The following is a 27,377-nucleotide window of genomic DNA, read 5'->3' on the forward strand; positions in this document are numbered from 1 at the left end:
AGCATTTATACCAACTTTCTGGTCAAGTGTAGCTCATTGACACCTTTTGGGAAATTAAATTGGGTAAAATCTTTCATGACACGATTATTTTTAACCAAAATAGTTATTTGTGATAATAGTAAAATTTCAGCTTTAAACCTTTGGAATGATATTTAAAAAACTGGACATTACTTCAATTTGAGCTGAGATAAATATTTGTGTTTTAGATTTATAAAACAGAAAGGAAACAGAACAAGAGGGTAACAGAACAACCAGCACCAAGCAACCGAACACAGGTAAACACAATAAGGGAATACAGGACAGGACGTAAAATTGAACAAGGTACACACAATTAGAAAAGCTACAAAATAAAACGGAAAATGACCACGACAAGGAAAACAGAAAAGCAAAAACAAATAGCTAAATAAAACCATGGTTTAAGAAAACATAATCGCGTGGAATATAATTAATCACAAACTAAATCATTTACCCTCATTTTACCCAGAACAACTCAACCAAATCAACTGGGAAGCTTTACGTGTGTCTCTTATTCTGAAGTGTATCCGGTTTAGGTGTTAGTGACTCCGCCAGTCTTGACTGCGGGTCCGGCAGCAGTCGCAGTGAGCTTCTCTTCACTGTGCTCGAGCCCTCCTGTGGGGCAGTTATGTTAGAGTGAGGCTGCGTCCCGGTCTCCTCAACCCGGCGTCCGCTTAGGATGGACGAGAGGAGAGCTGAACCGGACCGTCGCATCGGCGGCAGCGGCAGTCCGGTCACACTGTTCGGGGAATTCACGATCACTGGGAACCGAAAAGTCAGGTGTTCCGTGAGCTTGACCGAGAGGGACCTGCTGATCCAGAGGTTCGCGTCGGCACCTGTCGGGCGGAACAAGGTAGTGCTGAGTCTGAAGGACTGTATTGGCTGCCGGGCTTATCGGACGGATGACTCCGCAGACACGGCGGCGTACTTCTCAGCCTACTTTTACCCACTGAAACGGCGCTGGATGAGCTCCGGAGTGTCGCGGCAGAGAGTGGAGCACTGCTTTCGGCTCGCCGCGCTCCAGGACCCGGGAGCTAACCTGGAGGAGGCGGAGAAGTGGGCTCGTGCTGTTCGAGAGCGCAGTGGCCGACAACGGTATCCAAGAGACGGTGAGAGTGTCTGTTAGTTAACGACGAGCGGGAAAGTTCGGTCTGTGGTTTACACATGTGTAGTATGACAGCTCACAGAGAGGACAATATACTAACTACTCACAACTCCTTTCGACGATAAAAACGTTTATCAGGGCCATTTTGGTACCCATGGCAAGACTAAGTTTTTGACCCAAACCTCCTTTTCTCACTGCAAGCATCACCACATGGTTTACTTTAAAGACTAATTCAAAGTACTTTCAAAGTAGAGTTAAAATGATTAATCAGTCTAACGTTTATTAGTGATAATTAATGATAAAATCCATAAAATTCCATATTTCTACCGTTTTATCTTAATTGCCCTTTAATGACAATCTGTTTTACTTCTCTAATATACCTTGTGGGGAAAACCACCCGTGAAACATGAGTGAGTAAGGAAATATTCAGTGCGATATTATCGACACAACATCGGTATCGCAGATATTGGCTTTAAAATGTATTATCAGATATCAGCAAACACACCAGGATCTGCTGATGGAACTGTTGACTACAACTAAGGCTAGGCTAAATAGGCTGATACCTCCGTGCCTTCTCCGTTTATACTACAGAAAAGGCAAAATGACCTATGCAGTTGGGTGCAGGGAAAAACGTTTGTATATTGGTATCAGTTATTGGCCCAAGCACTCCCGATATATTGGATAACGGCGAAAAGTCCAATATCGTGCATCCGTATCGTGTTCTGTGTGTGTCTTCAGTGGATCATTGCCATTTGCTAAGTGTTTTGCTGCCAAAGCTTAAACGCAAACCAAACAAGACAACACAACAACAATTCCCATAATCCAGCACTGCTTCATGACCTCATCAAAGCACGTCTTTTGTGACTTTGGACCACAGGTCATCTGAGTACACACACAGGCCATTTAGATATTAACTGAGGAAAACAAATCAACAATAAAAACCCAGAATACTGAACGATAGGATAAGCGTTACTACAACCTAAAGATGTGGCATACATGATGGTTACATTGCCTATTTATTTGGATGCATATTGTGTTTTAATGGCACACACATTGTGTTAATGTATAGCTATTTATCTAGCAAACAAACACTTTTGCAGTTAATTTAATCAGCACAAGCTAATTGAACAGGGCTCATTCGGTCCTCCTGGGGGTCTGGGCTGTTGGTTACTGCCTGAAGCAATCTACCAGTCTTTTGAAACATCACAACTTTAGTCTGACTTTACGACCCACTTGTATATTAATTTGGCAAACTGATAAGCTCCATTGCAGCTAATGATCATTTTCATTATCTGTTAATCTGCTGATCTTATAACTCCATCGATTAATCAAATGTACATTTGGTCTATGACAGTGAGAAATTCACAATGTGATTAAATTCTCTTTTACAAGTGAGACCGAACAGGGACTGGGTGAGTTAGCAGCAGCACACGTGCAATCAGATCAGATGTGTTCGTATGCAAATCAGATAATTTGAGTATAAAAGCAGTATAAAAGTAGCTGAAATTTACTGAGTATTACATTTTGTTACCTGCTGGTAGTCAACAGTTTCCTGTGTCTGTTACACTGGAACTGGAAGTTCCAGTGTAACTTATAATATTTAATAATTTAACTTCAAAAAGGACAGTACTAGAGCTGTCATTCATGAGAATGGGATGTGGGTGGAGTTTCTGTGTCCATAAGGAATTATACTGTAATGTGTAATCCTGCCAACTATTTTTGTATGTTTTTTAACTAATTCAGTTCTTTTTAAGTTTCTTTTAAAGTTGACCTTCAGTTAACAATGCATTTTGTATGTTTAAGGCAGAGTTTAATGACAAATGCAGTGGGTGCAACACAGCCACGTGTTGAAACCTGATTAAAACTGGGACAGTTTCATACAAACATACATACACACCTGTATATACAGATAGCATACTGTACACAAAGAACCCTTTAGGTTTACCTTAGGACATGTGTGGTACTGAGAGTCACATTTCAGTAACCACAGTCCGCAAACAAAGTATTTTAACAAAAAAAAAGAAACATGAGAGTTCATGTAATACCAAGAGGTATAATCGCTCTGCTGCTTTTGTCAAGGGAAATTTGTAAAGAAGATACACTATCTCATTATTTTGGCATCTTCACCAAGCTGTCATGGCTGAATGAGAAGGAAACAAAAAAAGCTTTGCTGCAGACTGGTATCACTGGCACACTGTGACGCAGATTGCATTTTCTCTTTTTGCTTAAATTTTTTTTTTACGATTGAATATATGCAGTAACATTATAAGTAGAAAAGATCACCAGTAACCTCAGACAGTATAATTAACTTTAAAACAGGTTGGGTCTTAAAGACAGGTTTGCCCCAGGTTTAAACAGGTTTTCTAGATGAATCAAACACGGATGTCTCCTGTGGCTTCACCTGCCCTGGAGTCTGAAAGTAAAGCACCTCTGTCCTTATCCATTTAACCCAGACTGAAAATCATGCCCTTTCTTTGGAAACACCTGCTGTACCTGTTTCTACAGCCATTTTTACACACACAGACATTGCAAGCAGGATACTGCGTTCCCTGTGTGTGTATGTCTGTATTTATATTGCACTTTTCTAATCTAACCACTCAAAGCTGCTTTACACTACAGTGTTGTCATATACCCATTCACACCCATTCACTCACACTTTCATACAGCACCTCTATGTGCAGCGCATTTGCTCTCACTCATCTTTCCTATCCATTCATTAACAACGTGGGATTAAGTGTCTTGTCCAAGGACACATCGTCATGTAGACTAGCGGAGCCGGGAATCTAACTTGCAACTTTTGAGTTGAAAGACAACTCGCTGAGCTACCGTCGCACACTGTATGGTGTGTTCCTAGTGCAGTTCTTAACAGAAGATGTGAGGCGACACAAGGTTACTCTGTAGTCCTCAGTGTCTTATTTTTGTACTTTAAATGAGTGATCCTTGTGTGTCATGATGACCCCGAGTCAAACTCCCTATAAACTGTGTCCCTGCTCTGACAGTAAACATTGACATTTGAGATGCATGGCCTTCTATTTCCTAAATAGTATTGATCCATTGTTTTCAATAAATGGTTTCACTTCAGCTGTGGACGGCATTATCACGTGTCAGGCGATGGCACCAGGCAGAGAGATTAATAGTGCTGATTGAATCAATCGCTCCGGGTCGTCATTGGGTTTGAGCTCTTGGCTGCCTCTGTCCAGTGACAGTGAGTTACAGCACATCCTCAGCTAATGGGAATCAGTTAATTCAGGTTGCCTTGAATCTGATTAGTCACCTAGTCACAAAACACCTTGCAGATTAGTACGTATCCTGCATGTGATACCACAATTTCTTTTTCATTCAATTGCTTGTGGGTCAAATAAAGATACATGACCTTAGTGGCTATTGAAGGTGAGCAGAGCAGTGTCTAACATTGCTAAAGTTAAGATGTGATGTCCAACACTTGCACTTTGTCCAACATTAAACACAGACAACGAGGAGAACAAACTTACCCAATATTGAGCTGTGTGGTGTTTAAGTGAAAAGCAGTAACGTGATTAGAGTGGCTAGTGTCTGTGCTGATATATTTGCATAACGTGCTTTGGCACTGGGCTGAGTTACCTTTGTGTTTGGGTGCGTGATCAAGCTTTTAATCTTCTCAGTTTAGGTTCGTTTTCTTATCTCTCATGATGTAAATTCTGCTCTTAGTTTCCTCTACATCTGTGAGATCTTGTTAATGTAACATACCTGCATACAGCTGTTAGTAAAAGTGTGTAACGCTGGAAACAGTGGGATGATAGTGAGTCAGAGAAGAAGCACCTTTCTGTCTCACAGGGACCAATGTTGCTACTTTTGGTAGCAAAATCAAAGCCTCTCTTAGGGCGGCGTTTTAAGATTTTTCCACTCTGGGAGCCGTTTTCAAAACACAATTTAATTATATTAAATTTAGCCTGTTAGTGCTATTATTAATGCATTGGCTTTGGATGGGATGGGATTGATACTGGGACAATGGTTTATATGCTCTGTTACACACAATTTCTGAAGTATAAGCAGAAAGGAGAAGTGCATATGTGATCATGTGTTGTGTTTTTTTGATTGAAAAGAAGAAATTTGCATGCATCACTACTGAACACCTTTTCTATTTTCTTATGGATAATGTAACCAGGTTTAAAGTTCAAATATCATTGGAACCATGTTGTATAAAAGAAGTTCCATAACAATTTAACTGACATGTGGGCAGTAACTGATAGTCGAGAATTGTCTGGTTAGGGATGCAGCTGATTCATCATGAATCACACGTATTTCACCATATTAACAGACCAGTGTGAGGAAATGTCCTGAGTCTGCTGCAATAGAAACCACCCATTTCATTCATAATACATTGTTCACGTAGCTGCTGTAGAAGAAAAAATGAGTTTTTTGTTCTAGGTTATAACGATTATATCAGCACAGTGTTTTTCTTTGAAATAGCAGAGAGATTGTGTGTGTTTGGTCAGACAGTTGTGTGACCGTAGCAGCAGCAGTTACTCCCCTGAGGTCTCCACCTCCTCCTCCTCCTCCTCACTGGACATAGACTGCGATCAAGCTTGACGTCCTGTCGAGACCTCAGGCTCAGCCTCTCTGGAGCTTTCTTTGGTTGTGGGGGTTTACAGCTTTTGTGACTATCACAGTTCTTTTTCTAACTATTACTGATGCAAATATAAAGGATGGAGGATGGGGGAGAAAATTGGGAGAACGTTCCCATCTCTAAACAGAGAATGACTGCTGCACCGAAGCACAAAAGACAAGTGCACACCCAGATAGTTTTCTCCAAAGACTCGTCTCAAGTCACTCTATGATACGCTGACAACATCGACAACAACAACAACCACTAATTGACCCTTCAGACTGCAGAACAGCTGGCTCAGTGAAAGTCAGTCTTTGCCTGGTAGAAGAACATGTGGTTGTGGGGTTTTTTTTATGGTAGGAAGTCCATTTCCTTCATACACGGGTACTTATTGCATTTCTTCTTTCTGTAACAGTTTTAATTGTATTGTTAATCACTCATTGCTTATGTTTTACATTTGAAGTGAACATACAGTTCAACACAATGACCTGCCATTAAGAAGTTAAAAGAAAGTCTTTACTAAACATTTCATTTGTGATAATGCCAATAGCTCACTAAAATAGTACACTTTTAGAAAGTGTGTGGCTCTTTTCTTTCCGTGCAGCAGACTAACCTCCACTCCCTAATCTGACCCTGTGGCCTAACATACTCATTTGGGACACATCGTTCCACAGACGGTGGTTAGATCCTGTCTCACAGCACAGCTATGAAGATCTATAGAGACAGCTTCAAGACAGGCAGTGCACGATGATTTTAATAAAATCCCGGAGAATCCCTGCCTTCTTAATATAGATCTACAGCAGGCTAACCACCAGCACCACCTCCTCCACCTCCTCCTTCCACACCCTTTGTGGTTCTGGTGCAGAGAAAAAAACTGCTTCTGTGTTTGAGCGGCTTCCAGGCTTTGATTTACAAACAACATTACAATCAAAGAGTTATTATTATTATTATTATTATTATTGTTGTTGTCGCTGCACCATGAATGTTACTTCAGTTTGGTGCTTGTAGATGAGGTCTGGGGCTCCTTCATGGTACATTTTTTGTGATCAGACGATCATTCTCATGTAATAATAATAATAACAATAATGTCACTCCCAATTGATTGACGTACACATTTACATGATCACTACAATCAATAAAGCTATGTGCTATGCTATTAGCTATGCTAATTTGCTGACTTTTGTAACATTAATAATAGACTTTAAACCACTTATTGCATATTAGGTTAGGCTAAATTTTACTATCCTCAATGTGGAAACTTTGGCTCCCCCTGGAAACATGTTATTACAATTACAAAGAGTTCTTTTAGGCAATTCAATTTAGTTTAGCAATGTCATAATTTGACATGTTTGCCTTAGTCCCTGAGAATGTGCACATGTTTAGTCACACTACAGCCATGGCCAAACACAAGAAAATATGTCTTTCATGCAGTTTAGTGTACAGTGAAATGTAGTTTGGTTTGTATTTGAACTTTATGGGGTTCCAAATAAAGCATGGTACTTTGAATAATGTGACATCTGAGCTTAAGATTGTCCACAAGTGAACCTCTAATCATGATGGGTACGCCACTCCCAAACTGTATCACTAGATTGCTGTCAGGAGGTTATAGCTGGTATGTAGTTAACTACAAAATAAACTCCTGAAGCGTAGAAAAGAGGTGAAACATCCCGCTGCTACTAAATATCAAGCTCATATCTGCAAGAAGAGATTTCTTTTTTCCAGGATTTCAACACAGCTGGTCTGTTGCATGAGTTATAAGATGATGTGAAAACAATCCAGAAAATGTATAATAGTTTAAAGGGACAGTAAGTGGAATTCTTTGACCTCTATTGATCAATTATCCCATAATAATCTTTCAGCATAGTGTCAAGTGATCTGAGAGAGAACAACACCTCTGCACCTCCTCTGGGCCACATAATCACATGTTTTTTACAAGGTTTTGACCAATCACAGAGCAGTTCAGAGAGGATGCTCCTATTGGCTGCTCCAAAACACCTCTGGTCTGTTTTGGTGCTGCATACGTCCATAAAAACTTCCTATTATATGTTGCAAAGGATGCTTGAAATCTAGCCAGTTAGCATCAGCAACACTGGTTTGTCACAGCCAGTGGAAAGAATAACTGCTAACAGTTTACTTTCTAAATGTTTGTTGACCAGAACTGCTGTAAAAATGCATCAACAGAGTTTCAGAGATGAAGAAATTGCCACAGGTCGTGTGTGTATGAAACAAGGGTGTCTGTCCTTGTCCTCCGATGAGAAGAACTCAGGACAGATAATGATCTCAAAACATTAATATTTTAAGAACCTGCAGATTAAACGTAACACTTTTTTTTTCAGCAAACCTTTATATTGCAGCTTTAACTCGTCCTCAATATGCTTCACTTACATTAATCTGTATCACATGCCGACCACTGTATAGCAGAGAGTAGCTGTCTTTTGCCCTCAGCTGGCCTCTGACAGAGCTAACATTTTTGCAGACTATGATTGGACATAATATCTGTCATATCAGAGGGAGAGTATAAGTGCCAGGCCAAATAAAAGTTAATCCATTAATCCCTTTAACATGGAAACTGGATTCCCTCCTAATGGGTGTTTGTCGAGGCTTAGAGTCCACATCACCGATAGGCAAGAGGCAGAAATGTAAGAGCAGAGGGAGATACGTATGTGGTCATGGATGGGGAGTCTTCTGGTCCTCAGTTGCTGATCTTAAAATGCAGCTAAGTGTGGTGAAAGCCTGACCCTTCTGCAGTTTCCAGAGATTTAGTTTCTAGATCATCATGACTACGCTATTCTTCAGTTGCACATGGTTAGTGCTCCGTCATGTTGTGTGTCTGATGTTGATATGAAGGAAGTTGATTAAGATATAAACATGAGTTATGCAGATGTCCTCACATGGACTCAGATTGAGTCTAGGTGTGCACAGTGTGGCCATGTGAGGTTACAGTTAGGAAGGTTTGCATTTCACCTTTGTACAAGCTCCATTAAAAAGTGTTCCATGTCTTTGTGGAAGCTGTAAATTCACAGTTTTTCCTTTCTCTCTGTGTGTAGTGAAAATAGAAGCTGACATCATGCAGAGTTGCCGTGTACAAAGCAGAGAAAGTTGTCTCCTATATGCACTCAGATAGCTATTATAAGCTGGAACATGTGTTTTTCCTGGCTCCTGGGGTTTTCCCCCCTTTCATTTAGATTGTCATTTCCTATGGCACGTAGCTCAGCGGTGATTATTCCATTAAGATCTGTGCGACAGTTGAGATGAGACGTCCTGTAGTCTCAGATGAAGTGAATGTACTCTTGAAATGTGGGGCAGTGCTTTGTTGTATTTTCTTCTGTCTTGCGAGATGATGATTCACTGACTGTTTCGATATCAGCTCATCCACTTTATCGCTTTATCTGAGACAGTCATTTACTTTTCCCCACAACTGTTGTGTCTGGGAGTTAATTTTTCCTGCCTCAGCTCTGTCAGCAGTTGACAAAATGATCCCAGAACTCCCCCCCAAAAAAATCGAAACAAAATGTATTGTCTTTGACCGTACATGTTCATCAGCACCAATGTATATCATCACTCCAAAGTAGGGCTACACCCATTCCTATACAAACAAACCAGACACATGATCCGCTCTTATAACTTCTACAGTCATCATAATAAGCAACAAACTTTCCCCGTCGTTTCTGTTGATCTTAGTATCTCGTATTAGATGCATGTCAGACGTTTGGCCCTGTGCCATGTGTCTGAAGCTAATGATAGAGCAGGAAACCCAGAGTGTGGAGAGACAGAGACGAGTAGAAAGATAGTGCCCTCTGGAATGTTTGGAGAAGGGGAGGGTGGCACACAGGAAGTGGCGTGGAGTTGGATTTAGTTATGTTATGTGGTTGTTTGGGACTCTTAGATGGCAAGGTCGGCCCTTCACTGCCAACTGTCATGCAAGCTGATTAATGAGGGTACTTCACTGGCTTTTTGTTTAGTCATTATGGCTTTGAGGTTGATAAACTTATTTTAATGTACACGGCTTCCTTACAGCAAGGACACCATATTTATACTTACACACTCTTCTTAGTGATAACATTTCAAACTTTCTTGGCTTTAGTTTGGATTCATTTAGCAGGAATGCAGTCAAACCAGCTGCTTAATTGTTTAATAACCTGTTGCTAATGTCAAAGATAAGTTCTGAAAAGTGATTTCACTTGATTTCAGACTTTCAGACCGGTATTGAGTGTTGGTCCCTACACACAAAACATGATAACAAAGCTAGTATGCAAACAACCATCGGTTCATCAACAGTCTATACCACTTATCCTTTAAAAGTCTCAGAGAAGCTGGAGCCATTGTCATTGTAGACCAAGTTTACTAGTTCTCACCTGCATGTTTTTAAGAAACTTCTCGACATGAGATGTGAAAAGGTCTGAATTTGTAAGACTTTCTAATGTAATAACTGAAGTTACATGTGAAAGAACTAGAAGTGTGGAACACTAAAGATTTTTACCAGAGTTCAAACTCCGGCGACAGACGTGAGCAGTTTGGAAGGTGCATTAATGTGTGTGAACACTTTCCTGACCCGTTTGACAACATTCCTACATGTCCATTAAAACAAAACTCATTAGTCATGTGCTGAAGTGCTTATCCCTCCGTGCTTCAGTTCGTTCCCACCCAGAGTTACTCATTTATTTGCAGTCAGACTTGTTTGGATGTCATAAAATGCGATCGAAACATGTTTGTGAGTAGATAAGTAGATCCACTACACACTTTTATATAGTATATCTGCCACTTTATCATTTCATTAGGTAACCTCTTTCAATGCCAAACTTAAGTTTGAACTTCGCCGCCTCTACAGCAACAAAGTCTGAAAAGAAAATCAGCAGTTTGTCTTTGTGTCCTTTATGTAGCTCCAAATGAAGGATTTCAAGAAAACAAAGCAATAAAATAAATAACACATTTGAACTTTTACCAATGGAGACGGCAGTGGATCAACAACTTTTGTGGGCTTTGATGCTAAATTGCTTGTTTTCTTTATGGACTTTGTTGTGGTGAGTGAAGTCAAACTTCAGTTTTCTGTTCAAAAAGGTTGTCTAATAATGTCAGATAAAGCAGCAAACATCATTATTGTTTTTTTTCCACCCTAGCAGCCATGTTTTCAGTAAGATTAAGCCTTTATGTCTCAGCCTGATTCACTGCAAAAAAACACCCAAAAGCTGAACTATTCCTTTAACATGAGCCCAGTTTTACTTCCATCAGAACTACTGTGTGTTTCTACTTGTGGATTAATAATTGAATACATTTCTACACCACAGTCTTTTGCTTACATTAACTCTGCTCAGATGATGTGAGACTTACAGCAGAAAAGCAGCGTTCTCTCTTCTTTGGTGTTTTTTAAAGATCTGGTGTCCGTGTTTGTGAGATCTGGGTAACTCTGCACAGCCCTCTGAATTCTGCTTCATCCCAAATGCTCCTGCTGTGCTCCACCCTCTTCAGAAGCATCTTTTGATTGTTGTTTTTTTTATTGTAGTGGCATATGTGATGTAATAAGATTACTTGTGCGACTTGTAACTGAATACATAAAAGTAAACTATAAGTATATGAACAGTAGGAGTGGGAATCACCAGAGACACCACGGTGCGATATTATCACGATAATTCTGTAATATGGAGAACGTCAAAAACTACAATCTAATCTTTCCTGAATAAATTGATTTTCAATGCAGTGCATATTTTCTCATCCTAATTCTCCTTTTCACCACCAACAATCCTTGTGCATCTCTATTCTCTGTTACAGGAAATCCTGTTTGTCTCCATATGTCCGTGTACACATTCTCCCATGTGCCTGTCCTTATCTCCTGTTTCTCTGTAGAATGATTAATGATGCCATGTATACAAATGCACTTAAAGTGTCTTTCTATGTCTTTGTCAGCAGACCTCTGATTTTGTCAGTGCAGGTGAAAAGAGAAATAAACCCTTGTGGTTTTATAAATTTACTTAATACAAAAATACATACAATCATTAACACGTAAGATACCATATCGCCAATCGCTCTCAATATACATGGGTCATTTAAAGTGCTTGACTTTTGTGCAAGAAAGGAGTTGATATTTAGGTAAATGTGTCCCTTGTTTGTTACGATGCCACAAAATTGTAGTAGGCCGTATTGCGATTTTGATTCAATTTCAATTAAATGTTCAGCCCTACTACAAATCAATAAAAGTGGACACCATGGGTAAAGCAGCAACTCTTTCAAGTCGTCCTCCCATCATAAACCGTGTCAGCCGAATTTGGTCTTTGAATTTGAGGGAATTGGTTCTCCCAGAAACGAGTCCATATTGAAACACGTTGATTTGCAGTATATGACCTAGTCTAAGATTTTGCATAGTAGTTGCATTTTGGTGAGTTGTAGATGTCAGTGGTCTTACTCTCTTCTCTCCTGTGTAGGTGTGTCAATGAGCGAGTTGCCTCGTCCGTGCCGAATGATGTTGCTGGTTAATCCACAGAGTGGAAAAGGACAAGCGCTCACTTTGTACAACAACCATATTCAACGGCAGCTCAACGAAGCCGGCATCCAGCACACTCTGGTGATCACTGGTGAGCTGAAGAATACACTTTATTGCACACATCAGTCAACAATTCCAGTCACGCAAAACACTCTTTCCCAATTTCACAGTGAACGATCTCAGCAAAGACAACACTGACTAGAACAGTTACGTCTCCCCTCTATCACATTGTAAAACCTGTTTGTGTTCTCCTGCTGTCACCATCATGATGCCCATCAACTGCCTCTGATCCGTGTGCATACAGATCTGTTATGTAATAAATACACACGGTGTGACACACATATGGATGAAGACATGCAAACACACATTCACACAATATATATCCCCGCTTTCCAGGATTTGCACTGATTTAATCTTGTGATGTCTTCATACTCAGCACTGTAATCTACATACACTCCATGGGTGGTAATGATTGTTCTGCACACTCACTCCTGCCAATGCTGTATGACAACCCACTCATCACATACAACGTAAATGCTCCCAGCCTCACCATATCAGTTATTCTGTGTGAAGTTTTTCTTCTTTGCTCATCTTCATTTTTGAGTGTAAGCCCCTGTCTGGCTTTGTTCATAAATCAGTGTCAGAACACAGACTTTAGTTGCAGTGGGGACGGCACTGACAGGGAAAAGAGGGCAGAGAGTAAATTACAGCGAGGCAGCAAATAAACACACGTGAGAAACTGTGTCACTTGCACATGCTGAAAAAGTCTCATTCTGTCATTTCTGAGATATTGTTGCTGTAGAGTGAGACCTCAGAGGGATTAGACATATAGACTCATTCATTATATCACACCAGCATCAGAGAGTGAGAAGAAAAATATCTTTCAGTTCCAGTTTAAATTGATAAACTATACGTCAGTCGAGCATGGCCTTTCTTCAAACTTTCTCACAGCATCCTGTTACATATAAACGCAGGAAAACTCACTGAAGCAGAACAAAGTTATTTGAACTTGACACTGTAAAGTTCAGGCTCTGCAAAATAAAGATTTTACACACACATATATACACACACATATATATATACATATATATACATATATATATGTATATATATATATACACATATATATATACATATATGTATATGTATATGTATATATATATGTATATATACATATACATATATATATATATATATATATATACACATATATATATATACACATATATATATATATATATATATATATACACACACACACATATATATACTGTATATGTATATATATGGACTGGCGACCATAGCAGGGCTTATTTTTTTAGCTCACAACTGCATGGAGGCAGACAATCCATTTTTTAGTGTCATGTGATTGGGTTGTGTGTCTCTCCTGTAAAGGGAAAGCTTCAGTTCTCCTGTTATACAAATTTATGAAAAGCTGGCTGGCTTTTTTGTACTTCAAAAGCAATTCACTTCAGGGTTTTGATCAACTGTGCTTCTACACAGGGTTAGTGAAATGTGCTGTGCTTTTCCTCCATCACTCTGGAACACAAAGTATTGTATCATCATTTCTAGATTTTGCTTGTTTAATCTGGTTGGTACCATTCCACTTTATGTTTCTAATTTTCACATAGTATAAATACCCTTTTTAAGTTAAACTATTATCTTGATTTTAGGACTTTTCTTCACAGCAAAACATAGTGCAGACTTAAACTCTGAGGAACTAATATTTAAGTTTGGTTGACAGCAGTGTCACAACAGATGACATAATCCATAAGACTTTCTCTGAATTTGTCATGATGTGTGTTTCTATTACTGCACTTTACACTTGAGAAATATGATGCATATTCCAGTATGATACGTAAAAATGCGATCTATTGGGAATAAAAATAACAGTTATAAGCATATTTCCTTTTCCTGTTTCCTTTATGTAGTCACGGGGAGTGAAAGGACTAAGAGAGAGTCAAATGACTGAAAGCCTGCTGCCAACTAGTGGTCGGAGGTTTAAATACAACACAGAAAACCACTGTCAAGAATATTTCCATATTGATACAGCACTTCACACAATTCAATATTATGATCACTATTTTGTTAGACTCCTCCTCTCAAATTTTAAGTGAGCTGCCTGAAGGTAAAACTACTACCATTTTCCTATGAATTTTACATTGTAAGATCTAAGATAGAGAGAGCAGAATGTGAGCATGCACACATTTGTTTGTTTACCTGTTGCTGACAACTGTGTTTACAGTTCTCATGCCACATACACACACAGTGATACTGGTATGACTTTTTTGGGGAAATGATCTGGCTACATGGTTGATTTAGACAAAAAGTCACATGTAGGACAGTGTTCCCCCTTGGGAAAAACTGCTCTAACCCATAAAACCAGGTCTTCCACCTTCAAAAGGCTCTTTAGGGACATGCTGAAATGTCCTCACAATAATGGGTAGAAACCAAAGTGTGTCCTCACAGCCCAATAAAGGTGTGAAGACACACGACAGAGGTCATCACCTGCTGTTATGTTGGTAGACGACATGTGCTGCAGCTCTTGTGTTTGACAGCAGGGTGGAGATACATGGACAGAGCTCCTCGTTACCCAACAAGCACTTAACCTGTCATGACGCAGCTGCAAAATGTAAGTGGCCCAGTGTTTCTTCACCACAGTAGTCAACTTATTGCACATGAGGATTACATTACATTACATTACATTACAGGATAACATGTAAATCTGCAGCTTTTCTGCTTCCTGTGGCTGTGTGTGTTACAGCAGCATGAATGGCCTAAAGTAGGAAGAGAACAATATATGTTAAGACAGCAGCAAGATGATGTGTGTCTTGTGCTATTGGATAGATGAAACCAGCTGATTAACAGCTGATCCCTCCATTGGTTCCCTTGGGAAGTGACAGCAACATTTGAGTGTGCATGCAGGCATGAGAGGAGACAAAGACAAAACAATATAACAAAGACTAAAGCAAAGCAAGCAAAAGAGCGTCATCGGTCTTCCTGAGTGAGCTTATGCTAAAGAGCTTCATTTATTTTGTGTGAGGAAATGTTAGTCATTCTGGAATCAGGACAATTTGAAAACACCATAATCCAGGAGCTGTGACCACAGGTCAATAATGCAGCAGAGATCTGCATGACTGCAATGACTCAGTCAGAGACAAAACCGTTATCAGTCTAAGAGATGAGAGTTCCATACTAAAACTGCTCTTAGCTTGGCCACTACATTGCAGTGTCCCTGCTTTGTTGTTGCTGTATGGAGTGATTCAATCCTTTTCAGTGTCCAAACTCTGCATAGATAAGGAAACATTGATGTGACTGGGCTGAAAAGGAGGACATGATTCATTAATTCTGCAGAGTTTAGGGAGAGAAAGGTAAGAGGAGAGGCTGAGAAATCAGATCCTTCTCCAGAGGTGTTTGTGTGTGTGATTGTGTGTATGTGTGTGTTCCTTTTAGTTAAGATGTGAACACAATGAAAGCATGAAAGGACAGTACAGATAAGTAATGAGGTTAAAACACAAAAGAGGACTATTTTTTCTCAGGTTCCTGCGCCACACAGGTGTATACAGTCTGGGAAAGTTCAAAATGTATTTGTAGGCTTAAAAAAAATAATTTAAATTATGTTATAAATAATTGTGAAATAATGTGTGTCCTATACAAATCTCTGAGAAAGTTTTGTACGTGGCTGAGCAGGATTCTTCTTTTCTTTTTTTTAAACTGCTCACATTAAAGCCCACATAGACTGGAAGCTCCAATTAATGCTGCGTTTGTGTGTGTATCTGTGTCATTACCTCGTTTATGAAACCCTAAAGTTTCAGAACAAACAGTTCAGCCACTGCTGAGAAAATAGTGTTGTATTGTTTTCCTGGGCTCTGCGAAGTGGATCGGCACTTCCTTAATTTGATGTCGTCATCAGAAATCCTCACCACTCCTCTCACCACCGTAGCGCCTCCTGGTGCGGGCACTAGTCCGGGCACATCCGGTTGCGTACATTCAACCGCAGAAGAAGAAGAACTACTCTCATTGTAGCTGCTGAGATGCAGAGCATCCACCGTGCCAGAGGGGGAGCTGTGTATCTGAGAGCTGGCGTATCTATTACGTCACTTCCATGTACCTGGCCAATCACAGGACAGTGGGAAAGCTCTCGTTGGCTGGCCAATCACAACACAGTCCACATTCTGGGGGTGTGGTTTTGGTCTGAAACAGCGCGGCTGACGAGAGCCTCAGTGAGGAGATATTTTGATCGGCTCGTTTGCAGCGATTAGGAGGTTTTTAATCATGAAAACAAATTCATATATGTAAGTAGACCTCCATAACTAACATATATGTGTGATACAAGCATTCTATGTCACCTTTAACTATTAGTGTGTGAACAGTCCAACACATATGACTAACAAAAGGTTCCTTTCTTTATCTTACACTCCTTCAACATTGAATATTTTTTTATCACCAATCTCATATATGATGTCATGTGGCTGAATATAATAAAATATGACATGTGAGTGGCAGTGAGTGAGTTTAGATGGACCTTTTAAGGTTTAAAGCACTATAAAGACAGTACAGAGAGCTGAATCAATGACTTTCTCAACTTATAATTTACAATTACACACATTGTTACAAAACCCAAGCATTAGACAGAAAATCAGATTAGGTGTTGAAGTTTTTAGGCTATCCTCCAAAACATAAAACATTATAATTTCATTCAGCCAAATTATTATTATTATCATTATTATTATTATTATTATTATAAGTAAAATTAGATTCTGTTCCATCTCTGCCAACATCTCCCAACAGACAGTCACAGATCTTAGTTTTACGTGCAAAGCTAGAGAAATCTCACAGTAATGTGGTGACACTTTCATTCTACAGTTATCATGTTCTCTTTTATTTAATTTGAAGGAACATTTAGAAAGACACCTTTAGCTAAACCTAGTTAAATATTATATTGAATGGGGTTTAATAACTGGTATGTTTAATATTATTTGTTTAGTTATGTTTATGTTATTCTTAGTTAGATATCTAACAAACTATCTGCTGTCAACTGACTAAAGACTCCAGGTTAATTAATTTGCTGAAATTTACTAATTAAAGACCAGTTTTAGGACCAATATTGTTAAAGTTCTGTCCGTAAAAACTCCAATAAATAAAGGTTATGTAAACAGATTATGAGAAAATGTTATTTAAGACTAAACCAAGTTCTAATTCTGTGCCTTATGTTATTCTATTACATTTTAATGTGTGCAGTTTTCTGAAAAAGATTCTGTTTTGTTGTCCCACGTCATCAGATTATACACCCAGGTTCATTTGATAAAGTGCTTCTGGGTAATTTAGTTGTTGTCATCTAACTGGCAGTGTGGCAGATGCTTCATTTAAGACCGTGTATCAGCTTTCCCTCCCACGGGTGTACTTTAATACTTTTAAGGAAGGAAAGACGGAACGAAAAAAGAGAAAGATTTAAAGTAAGAGTAGAGTAACAAAACTCTTCTGGTACCTCTGATCTTAATGTCTTCATTTTTTGTCATGATTTAGGTCAGAGATAAACGGAATTGAATGTGGAAAACTATGGCTGTGTCATGTGCTTATGCATGGCATTTGAGGATATCTGCAGGGGCCACGTCAAAGAGCTGTAATGTTATAATTGTGTGGAATATACAGCATCTATGCACTTGGTCTATTAACTTGTCTTCTGAACTTTTAGACATACTGTCCCTACAGTGTTTCCAGCTGCCATCTGTGTACTCACGGTGTTAAGTTTCCAGTGTGTTCTCTCCGAATGTTCACTGGATACATGACACAAACCAATAAAGTGATTGTGTAACTTCATTACTACTTTAAGCACACACAAACCTATTTATTCATCACCTGGATCATAAGTAGGTGCTGACAACAAACACCTGTGCTGTGACGATCGCAGCATGTGACTGTTGACTGCCAAAATATCACTGGTTTTTTTTTGCTCCCCTTACTTAAAAGTCATGTTTGTGCCTCTTGTTTCATGCAACATTAACATTATTTCCCATTTGCAGCAGCAACTTACGTACAGGCCTGGAGGAAAACCTGAGTGCAACATTCAAACAAACCATTTTAAAAGTTTAATTAAAAACAAGCACAAGATGCCTGTTTGTTTAAGGGAAGCCGACCTCTTAAGTCTACCCTACATTAGAAGATATTTTGGTCCCAATCTGGTGCTTCCTGACAATCATGGGTGCCTTCCAATTTGCGGCTGATTTGAACAGATTAACAAGTTATCCTGTAGTGCGAGGGATTAACAGGCATGATTTTAACGTCATTGGACGCATCAGAGTCTGATTTCAAATCGGAAGTATAGCCCCGCAATAATCAATGACAGTTGACCGGGAAACAGGTGTTGCATGCTTTTGTTTAGAACCGTACAATGAAATGACCTGTGTGTGATATACAGTAGATGGTCAAATTTTAATTCAGTGTTTCATTCTGTTCTGCCCTGAGGGCATGAGAGCACACACTTACTGCATTAAGGCTGACCATGACCTTTGACCCTACCGAGGAGGGGGGAAGCTGACAGGACAAGTCCAGGGGTCCTCATACAGTAAAGACGCAGCTGCATGAACACACACACACACACACACACACTTACTACTGTCTCTGTTTGTGTGTCAGAGCGGCAGAACCACGCCCGAGAGCTGATGAGAGAGGCTGACCTGTCACAATGGGACGCACTAGTCATCATGTCAGGAGACGGACTTCTATACGAGGTAAAGAGACAAAGTGATGACTTCTGTTGTCAGTGGAAACCCAAATGTCTGCTTCCTGTTCAAGATGAACCTCATCAGCTGTGAAAGCTTGTTAGTGCGACTTCAGACACCATGTCATGTAAAGCTTCTTCTGTTGAAATCACTGATTTGTTTCTTAACTGTTGAGTCCATAAACCAAACTGCACTGAAGTGTATGTAACAGCATAAGTGTATATGTATTTTGGATATTGTGACTTCTTATGTACTTCATACCATGGTTGTATGAGGTATTGACATACACCCCCTGCATTGGGAACTAGGTTGAGAAATGGTCTCTCAGTCAACAGCTTCAATTTGAGGAACTGATAGAAACTATAGTTTTCTACAAGTGACATGAGTCAATTTCTCATGTCACTTGTAGAAAACTATAGTTTCTATCAGTTCCTCAAATTGAAGCTGTTTTGATTTTCTGTGTCTATCAGGTGATAAATGGTCTGCTGGAGAGACCGGACTGGGAGGAGGCTGTTCAGATCCCGCTGGGAATCCTTCCTGGTGGTTCAGGCAATGCCTTGGCTGCATCTGTACATCACTACTCTGGGTGAGCAACATGCAGAATCATAAGTGGTACTGATTCCGTTCGTTTCTACGTCATTTTATAAAAGAGGTTTTATTTGTGGGTCAGTGACAATCTATTGCTACCCAATTGTGACCAGAGCGAATTTGTGGGTACTACAACATGTCTGACTACTTCTTCTAAAAAATGATTGTCTTTGTTATACCTGAAATTAATCTAAATATCCTTTGGTCTGTTAGTCTGTAAGAAATCACTTTTGAAGACCAAACTAATGATGTCGAGCTCCACAGGGACCAGTGTAATCAGTTTGATATCAGAGATTGACGTATCATTGCACAAACATACCACATGTGTATACAGTAGCTGTAGATTTAGTAGAAGCTTTGCAGACAAAAACATGCTGTGTGTGTGTGTGTGTAATGGCCATAATCCCCATGAGTCTGATTTAATTCAGCAGAGGCTTTGATGTGCACAGCATCTCAACTGTCTTATTATAGGTTTTTATTTATGTTGTTGTATAAACTCCCTTGAAAAGCTTCAGATGGAACCACTGAGGTGCTGTATGATTAAAAACAACTCGGAAACAGCATCTCTGAGTATCACTATAGTGTTGTTCCTGTATCTGGGCCACGGACACACTCAGTCCCGCTTCCTGATGCCTTTCAGTGTAAAATGCACTCATCTCATAAATAAATTATTAATGATTTGCTCATTTGAGTGACTGTTTGCAGCTCATCCAATCAGAACAAAGAAGAGAAAGGGGAATTGTGAAAGGTCCTTAGTCCCCCAGGTCAGTCATCTTCAGGAGTTAGCTGTAGGCTTGTTTGAGTTAAGGCAACAGCTACATTGCGTTAGTAAAGTGAAAGGCCTGCAAACAGGTTTGAGTACAACTGAAAACACAAAAATGCACCCATGTAAACTTTCAGAATTCTGCTACTCGCCCATACACACAAACTGATAAGATTGCTTGACAGAGGAAGGACGCAGCATAAGAATAATGTTGCACTGTTTCTGTTCATGAAGACCAAAAACAGACAGAATATCAACAACAACAATCACCAAAGGTTACGCACTGCAGCTTTAAAAGGTGGAGAGGTGGCTGTTAATGTGCCCAGGGCTTTCTGGCACTTTAAGCCGCCCCAAATGTTTGTGGGTCACATCGAGCTTTATCCTGCTCTCTGTCGGTTTCTCTCTGTTAAAGCAGTTATTCTGTACCTCAGTGTGTTTATTTATAGTTTATTCATACTGTAGATGAGTGTCCTTTTTTCTCTGTGGGACTCCAGATTAGATAAATGTATCTTTCTGTCTTCACTAGTCACATTCAGTTTACTGTACCCTGTCAACTGCATCTGTCAATCAGCCTCTCAACAAACAATGGTCTTCCAGTCAGCGCAGCAACAACAATGACAGGAAGAGACCAGACTCTGTATTGTTTACTCTCATCACATCTCACACTCCCGGGGTGTCCAGAAAATATTTCTCTCTCTCTCTCTCTCTGCATTTGTGTGTGTGTGTGTGTGTGTGTGTGTGTGTGTGTGTGGTGGGGGGGGGCTGCTCTGCACTGGTCCTGTCCAGAGTGTATGTGTTATTATTCCCAAATGAATAAAGGGTTCACACTATGTGGTGGATCAAACTAGAATGTATGTGGTATTATGCAATGTAGAGAACACGTTTGCTGAGTGAAGGCTTTAATGTGTTTCTGTTCAAAAACACAAAAAGCACACATCAAACATCATCTGTGAGGCTGAGGGTTTGTGAAGGGACAGGTGTGACACCTTGATACAAGTGTCTCCCTCCCCTGGTGGTTTACAGGTACTTCGATAGAAATAAATGAAAAGGTTTTAGCTAATCTTATGAGCTAAACATCCTTCGCTCATAGTAGAAGTTCCAGTAAGTCACAAAAAAACTTCAGTGTACGAATAATTGCTTCGCTAAAAGAAATACACAACCATTCTCTGCAGTTTTTTGAAGCGTGTTTCGACGAGATGCTGACAGACAGCACTGACTTCACCATGTGCACTGTAGCGTAGAAGCCTCTCAAAAACAATTGTAAACTTGGGTGCCAGACAGGAGAACAATCAAAAGTTAAGCCTGTCCATTTTCTTTTAGAAATTCAAATATTCAAAATTTGAACAGGACAGCATAACATGAAAGTAAAACCAAGGCAGTTAATTCTCGCTTCCATTCAAACAATAACTGAATTGGACCAACCAACAAACATTTCTCACTCATCATATCAAATTCAATGAACCAAAACATGCTTAGCTTGAGGTCAGAAGCCAGGAGAAGCCAGGAGAGTTACAGAAAAATAGACTTACCTGCTACTGGTGTGTCATCCAACCGAGAGCTCATCACTGAATCCAAGCAGGTTTCAAAATGTCCAGGTTTCCTGTTCCAGGGAACAGCTTATTCCTCCCAGAACGCTCTTTCATTTTACTTGTATAACTTTCTTTTGTGCTCACTACTCACAGCATTCATTCCACCTTCAAAGCTCCATTTGTTTGTTTTCCCTCCTCTCCACTGCTCTCATGTGTAACTGATTTATCATTCCCCCCTTCACTTCCTGTTCTGGTCAGCCATTTTCCCTTATTTCCTTCTCTCTTTGTCACCATGACGGGAAAACAGTTCTTAAAGGTTCACTGATCACCAGGATTGGATAACACTGTCAAATAACTGCATTTCAAACCTTAAGACTCGCAATTGTACATACTCACTGTACAACTGTGTATTTCTAAAATGTTAAAGAAGCATAAACTGGAAAGACATCAAATGATGTACCTCAACATCATTTGAATGTTCAGTAGCTGAGTGAATATACTTGATTACTTTCTGTTAATGATGGTACAGACAAACTTATTTCTTGGCCTTTTTACCACACAGTGATCAAAAAGGTTGAAAGTGAACAGTGGAAATGTAGAGGAGATTGTGAATAGATTCAGGTTGATGAATATGGAGATATATCTGCGGCCACTGAAGCTCCACTGAGACGCTCACTCATCACTGTGATTGGAAGTGGGCGGTAACAGCAGGTGTGTGTGTGTGTGTGTGATCATGACCTTTCACCTCTGTCTCCATTCTCCCAGATGGGGTTGTCTTTGTTGTCTGACCTGCCTGTCATCATGTCTGAAGGAGCATAAGCTGATTCCACTGCCCAGTTCTGTCCCTGAGCCTCCCCACGTTTATTGAACCCAGTCTTTGACTCGCTCTTGTCCCTCACCCCACGAGGCTCTGCCCTCCTCCTCCTCCTCCTCCTCCTCCAACTCCTCTCTCCCCCCTGTGTTCATAAAACAAGACAATAAGGTCACACTTATCCTGGTATTTCTACAACACACATGAGAAATGACCTGTTTTCATTCATTCATCGTCTACTGCTTCATCCTCCACATGCTGGTATTCCTGTTTTTAATTTGATCTAAATCTTTTTTTTTTTGCTAGGTCATTGAAGTATGGCTGAAATGATGTGGCAAATTGTTTATGAGGGAAAAATGCAATTTCAAGCTTCTCCAAATACTGTATTTAACTGTAATTGGGGATATATCTGGATATATCTAACTATACAATGTAATCAGTCATTTTATTAAATACAGAAAAGAAAGAAAGAACAGAAAAATCATTATTTGAGGGCGTCAGATAGCTCAGCTGGTAGAAGTGGCTCTGCCCGCGAGCTGAGGTCATCTGCTGTGACCCAGCCCTGCTTATGGTCATTTTTAACATGCTGATGTTGATGCCTGTTGCTCATTAAATTTAGTCATGTCACAATAGTGGAGACCATAGAAATCAGTATTTATATTCAAGGTAATATAAATGGATTCAGAGTGTTGGAAACATTCTGGCTAATGCAAGTACATGACACAACAACATGTTACATACTATATCTTTAGTTCAAGCTGAAACTGCCTTCAAGTATCTCTGTGTGAATAAAACCCTGCCTTAAAGCTGATGACAGAGAGAACTGCAGATACAAAAGCAGCATAAGATTAACTCTGTGGTGTCAGTCCAGCTCTACCTGTCATGATCAACTCCTTCCTCCTCCTCCTTCTCTTTCTCCAGAGCGTCCCCAGTGTACAGTGAGGAGCTCCTGGTCAGCTGTGGTTTCCTGCTCTGTAAAGGACTGGTGTCTCATATGGACCTGGTCTCCATCCATCTGTCCTCCAGCCCTCGGCTCTTCTCCTTCCTGTCCTTGGCCTGGGGCTTCGTAGCAGACGTGGACATCGAGAGCGAAAAGTACCGTCACGCAGGAGCTGCCAGGTTCACTGTGGGGACACTGGTGAGACTGGCTTCTCTCCGCATATACAAGGGCAAGCTGGCGTATCTGCCTGCCGCCGCGGACCGCAACGGTGAGGAAGGCTTGAGAAAAAACATGACGCTGCATTGCAACAATCAGGCTTCTTCCCTGAGTCCAGCCTCACTGCTGTGCCACCAGGGAGGAGACACGCCCTGTGAGAACACCCTTCACAACTACTGCCACTCCAACAACTCCCTAAAAGTACGCAAGGCAGAGAACACTCCGTCCAGAAGTGCCATCAAATCTCTCCCCGGCCCGCCTGACTCTGTGCTGCTGCCCCTGGACCAACCGCTGCCCAGCAGCTGGGTGGTGGTCCAGGAAGAAGACTTTGTCCTCGTGCTGGCCATGCACCAGTCCCACCTGGCAGAGGACCTGCTGGCAGCACCCGAGGCCACCGTGGACGACGGCATCATCCATCTTTTCTACGTCAGAGCGGGAATATCACGCAGCGCTCTGCTGAGGCTCTTCCTCGCTATGGAAAAAGGTGCACATCTGGCAACCAACTGTCAACATCTGGTGTACGCCAAGGTGCAGGCGCTGAGGCTGGAGCCGTATTCACCCAAAGGTATAATAACAGTGGATGGAGAGGTGGTGGAGTACGGGCCGGTGCAGGCAGAGGTTCACAGAGGTCTGTCGAGGTTAATCACTGGATGAACTCACATGAACAAACACCGTCAGCTTTCATCTCTGCTGTCGATACGAGGTACAAGTGCAAAGTAATGGATGCTACGTTAAAAGGGATAATTCATGTTGTCAAGGTGGGGCGTTAAGGTACTTGCACAGTGTCAGTGTGTTACATGCAATGTTCGGGCATTTTACATAAACCTCTTCAAACTGTCCACTCTGTGTAACAAAACCCCCCACTTTATCCCTTCCACCTCTCAGCGCTACAAAGATAACCCATGTTTTCAGAAGACACTGTCATAGTCTCATAGTGTCAGAATATTACCACACACTAGTGCTGTGTGTGGAGTCCCAAAGTGTCTGTGAATCCAAATAGACAAATATAAGAGTGAGATAAAAGCTCATCACAACAGCTTTTTTGTCTCTTTTCAATTTAACAAGACACCAAAGAGACCAAAGATCATATAAACCATACGGAGTGAGGATATTTTGGCTGCTCCTCACTTCTGTAAAGGGCTTTTTGGACGTGGTTTTAGGGTTAGGCATTTAGTTGTGATGGGGGCTAAGGATTGTATTATGTCCACGAGGGTCCTCACTATGCACGAAAAGAAAACAAATGATTTCCCACTGGACACTTTGGCTCTCCACAGCTTGAGCTCACACGGACACACTTTGTCTCCAGTGTCTCGTCTTGTTTATCACTGCATGGAGACGACTCCTGAATGTGACATAATCTGTAGATCAGCTTGAATTACAGCATCATATGCAACAGCAAGTGATTGGATTTAGAGCTTCACGGCTCCTCTGCACTACGATAGAGACAGCACGCGCGCGTGTGTGTGTGTGTGTGTGTGTGTGTGTGTGTGATGCACTCAGTGGCCGTTCCCTCAGTTTTTTAGTGCAATCACACGCTTTGTGACTATTTCTTAAGTCAGAGACAAGTAAATCTTCCCGTTTTTGTTTTAGCAGAATCAAGAGCATAATATACCATTATATATAAATGTTTATATCTAATGTACTTCCTCTCATCTCAGATCTGTTGCCTTAAAGTGTCATAAGCTGTATGTCAATATGTCATGAGGACACGTCTTTCAAAAGTGATTCATCATTTCACTCAAACCAGATTCATGTTTTCTTCTGACATGAAGACATGAGTTGCCACGAGAGCTGTACTGTAGGCTGTTACTGTGAAACATGAACTGTGGGACTGCAACATACTTAAAGGGTCAGTTCACCATTATCATTTCCTTGCACATGTTCTCTTCTCGTGTTGCGTTCTGTGACCTAAATAGTTGTCAGTTTATTAGGTACACCCAGCTTAAACCAGCACAGTCTAATACAACAGGCCTGCGTTGAATTCTCTGTCAGGAGGTTTATGATGTCCCGGGTTTTAATTTGAATTGGTGGCCTTTTTGTGAAGATGAAGTTGAACGACATTACACAATTGTTATGTGACCTATCCCGGGATTTTAATCAGCGTTGTTTACTTTTACACTTTTGACCGCGTTTACTGGGTTTGGTGCCGTAATCTCAAATATCAAAACTTGAATGCTTGAACCAAAACTCTCCCCCTGACTCGATATCGCCAGAGAGATCAAATCCATCTTTTAATCGCGCATGCTTCATTCATTCGCTTGTTTTTCTTATTCATTCAGAGTCGTGATGAGTCGAACAGGCGACTGATGACGCGTTTAGTGGCTCCACAAATGCATCCTCACTTCCTCCATCCTCCTCCTCTTCTTCATCCTCCTCAGCTGCTGCTTTCATCCGTCCATCATCCGTCTTTTCATCTGCTGCTGACAGTACTGCAGTGTTCTGCAGAGCAGTCCCAGACACAGACACACAGCCGTTTGTTTTTCTGTGAGGGATTTGTTCACGATCGTCACCGAGGTGTCCTTACCACTGAGCTTTAAGTCACATGCAAGACACTTTTTAATGAAATTGATTACACTGACTGTATGGACAGGAGGCTTGTTGGATGCTGGTTAAAGCGGCACATTGTGAGGAGGAGGAGGAGGAGGAGGGTGTAGAGTTGCTGCATTAAGGTAGGAGGCGTCACGTTCCTCACAGAGCATCTTCATTCTTCCTCCTTCCTCAACACAAGAAAATGATTTGGAAGCTGCAGCAAACTGTCCTTCTTTACGCCGGAAGGGTCAGATTTTGAGGCTTTGATGTAACTGACAGATTCCCACACATAGTGACACCGAGGTCTTTTAACTGATTCACGGGCGCTGACGTAGTTTACGTTTACATTTTCTCATCACGTGAGGTGGAAGCATTACCTGAAAACACGTTTGTTTGAATTTTACACGTCGAGAGACAAAAACCTGAGTTTCCTGCCGAGACTGTTGCATCTGTAGAATATTACTGGCCTTAAGATGTAAAATGATCCATTAACGTTGCCGGGTTGTTAAACCACTTTTATCTTCTTTTTCTTTTGGTCTATGCAAAGTCTTATTTGTTGTGAGTGACGCTGCTGGTTCCCTTTTAAGTGTTTGACGTGCCTTGATTGTGCTGCCTCCTGGTGGTGTGAACATAGTGGTGCTTTTGCTGATTTATCATTAGTTAGTGGCTGAATTTGAGTTTCCCTCAGCGACAGAAATCATGTGCTGTCATGTTACAGATAAACAAAGCCGCACAGCAGTGTGTATGAACTTGGCGCCGCTTCATCAGTAACTGCTGAGGAGACTTTTCTTTTCTTTTGAGGTGAACCCGGAGCAGCAGAGTCCAGTTTCTCAGTGTGACTGAAGTGAGTCTGGTCCAGTTAGTGAAAACACACTTTACCTGCTGCTGCTGCTGTTGTTGTTGTCCTGTGTGTGTACATGTTTATGGTGAAGGGACCTTTTTTTTCACGCACTTTGAAGATTGAATGATTGATTCTTTTTTTCAAAGAGAGAATCTATATTTTCATGTAGACAAATGTCTGTAATTTTCTATCCTCGAATCAGAATGTTCCAGATTGAAAAGGAAATAAATGATAAATAAAGGAGATTTGGTTCATTGA

The 27,377-nt window shown here is 40.7% G+C and overlaps 1 protein-coding gene across 1 annotated transcript; it reads left to right on the forward strand.

Moving 5' to 3' along the window:
- Positions 1-553: 553 nt before the first annotated feature.
- Positions 554-27,377, forward strand: LOC122770984 (sphingosine kinase 1-like). The gene is made up of 5 exons (XM_044028229.1): positions 554-1,124; positions 12,122-12,271; positions 18,817-18,911; positions 19,373-19,488; positions 23,515-27,377. The coding sequence occupies exons 1-5, from the start codon at positions 695-697 to the stop codon at positions 24,401-24,403; spliced, it is 1,680 nt and encodes a 559-aa protein (XP_043884164.1). The 5' UTR covers positions 554-694; the 3' UTR covers positions 24,404-27,377.

Source organism: Solea senegalensis, linkage group LG6 (genome assembly GCF_019176455.1).
Source record: "Solea senegalensis isolate Sse05_10M linkage group LG6, IFAPA_SoseM_1, whole genome shotgun sequence".
NCBI lineage: Eukaryota > Metazoa > Chordata > Actinopteri > Pleuronectiformes > Soleidae > Solea > Solea senegalensis.

Coding starts and splice junctions, on each gene's coding strand:
- LOC122770984 (XM_044028229.1), top strand. CDS start 695: ATGGACGAGAGGAGAGCTGAACCGGACCGTCGCATCGGCGGCAGCGGC. Junction 1,125..12,121: donor ACAACGGTATCCAAGAGACG/GTGAGAGTGTCT, acceptor TCTCCTGTGTAG/GTGTGTCAATGAGCGAGTTG. Junction 12,272..18,816: donor GCACACTCTGGTGATCACTG/GTGAGCTGAAGA, acceptor TTTGTGTGTCAG/AGCGGCAGAACCACGCCCGA.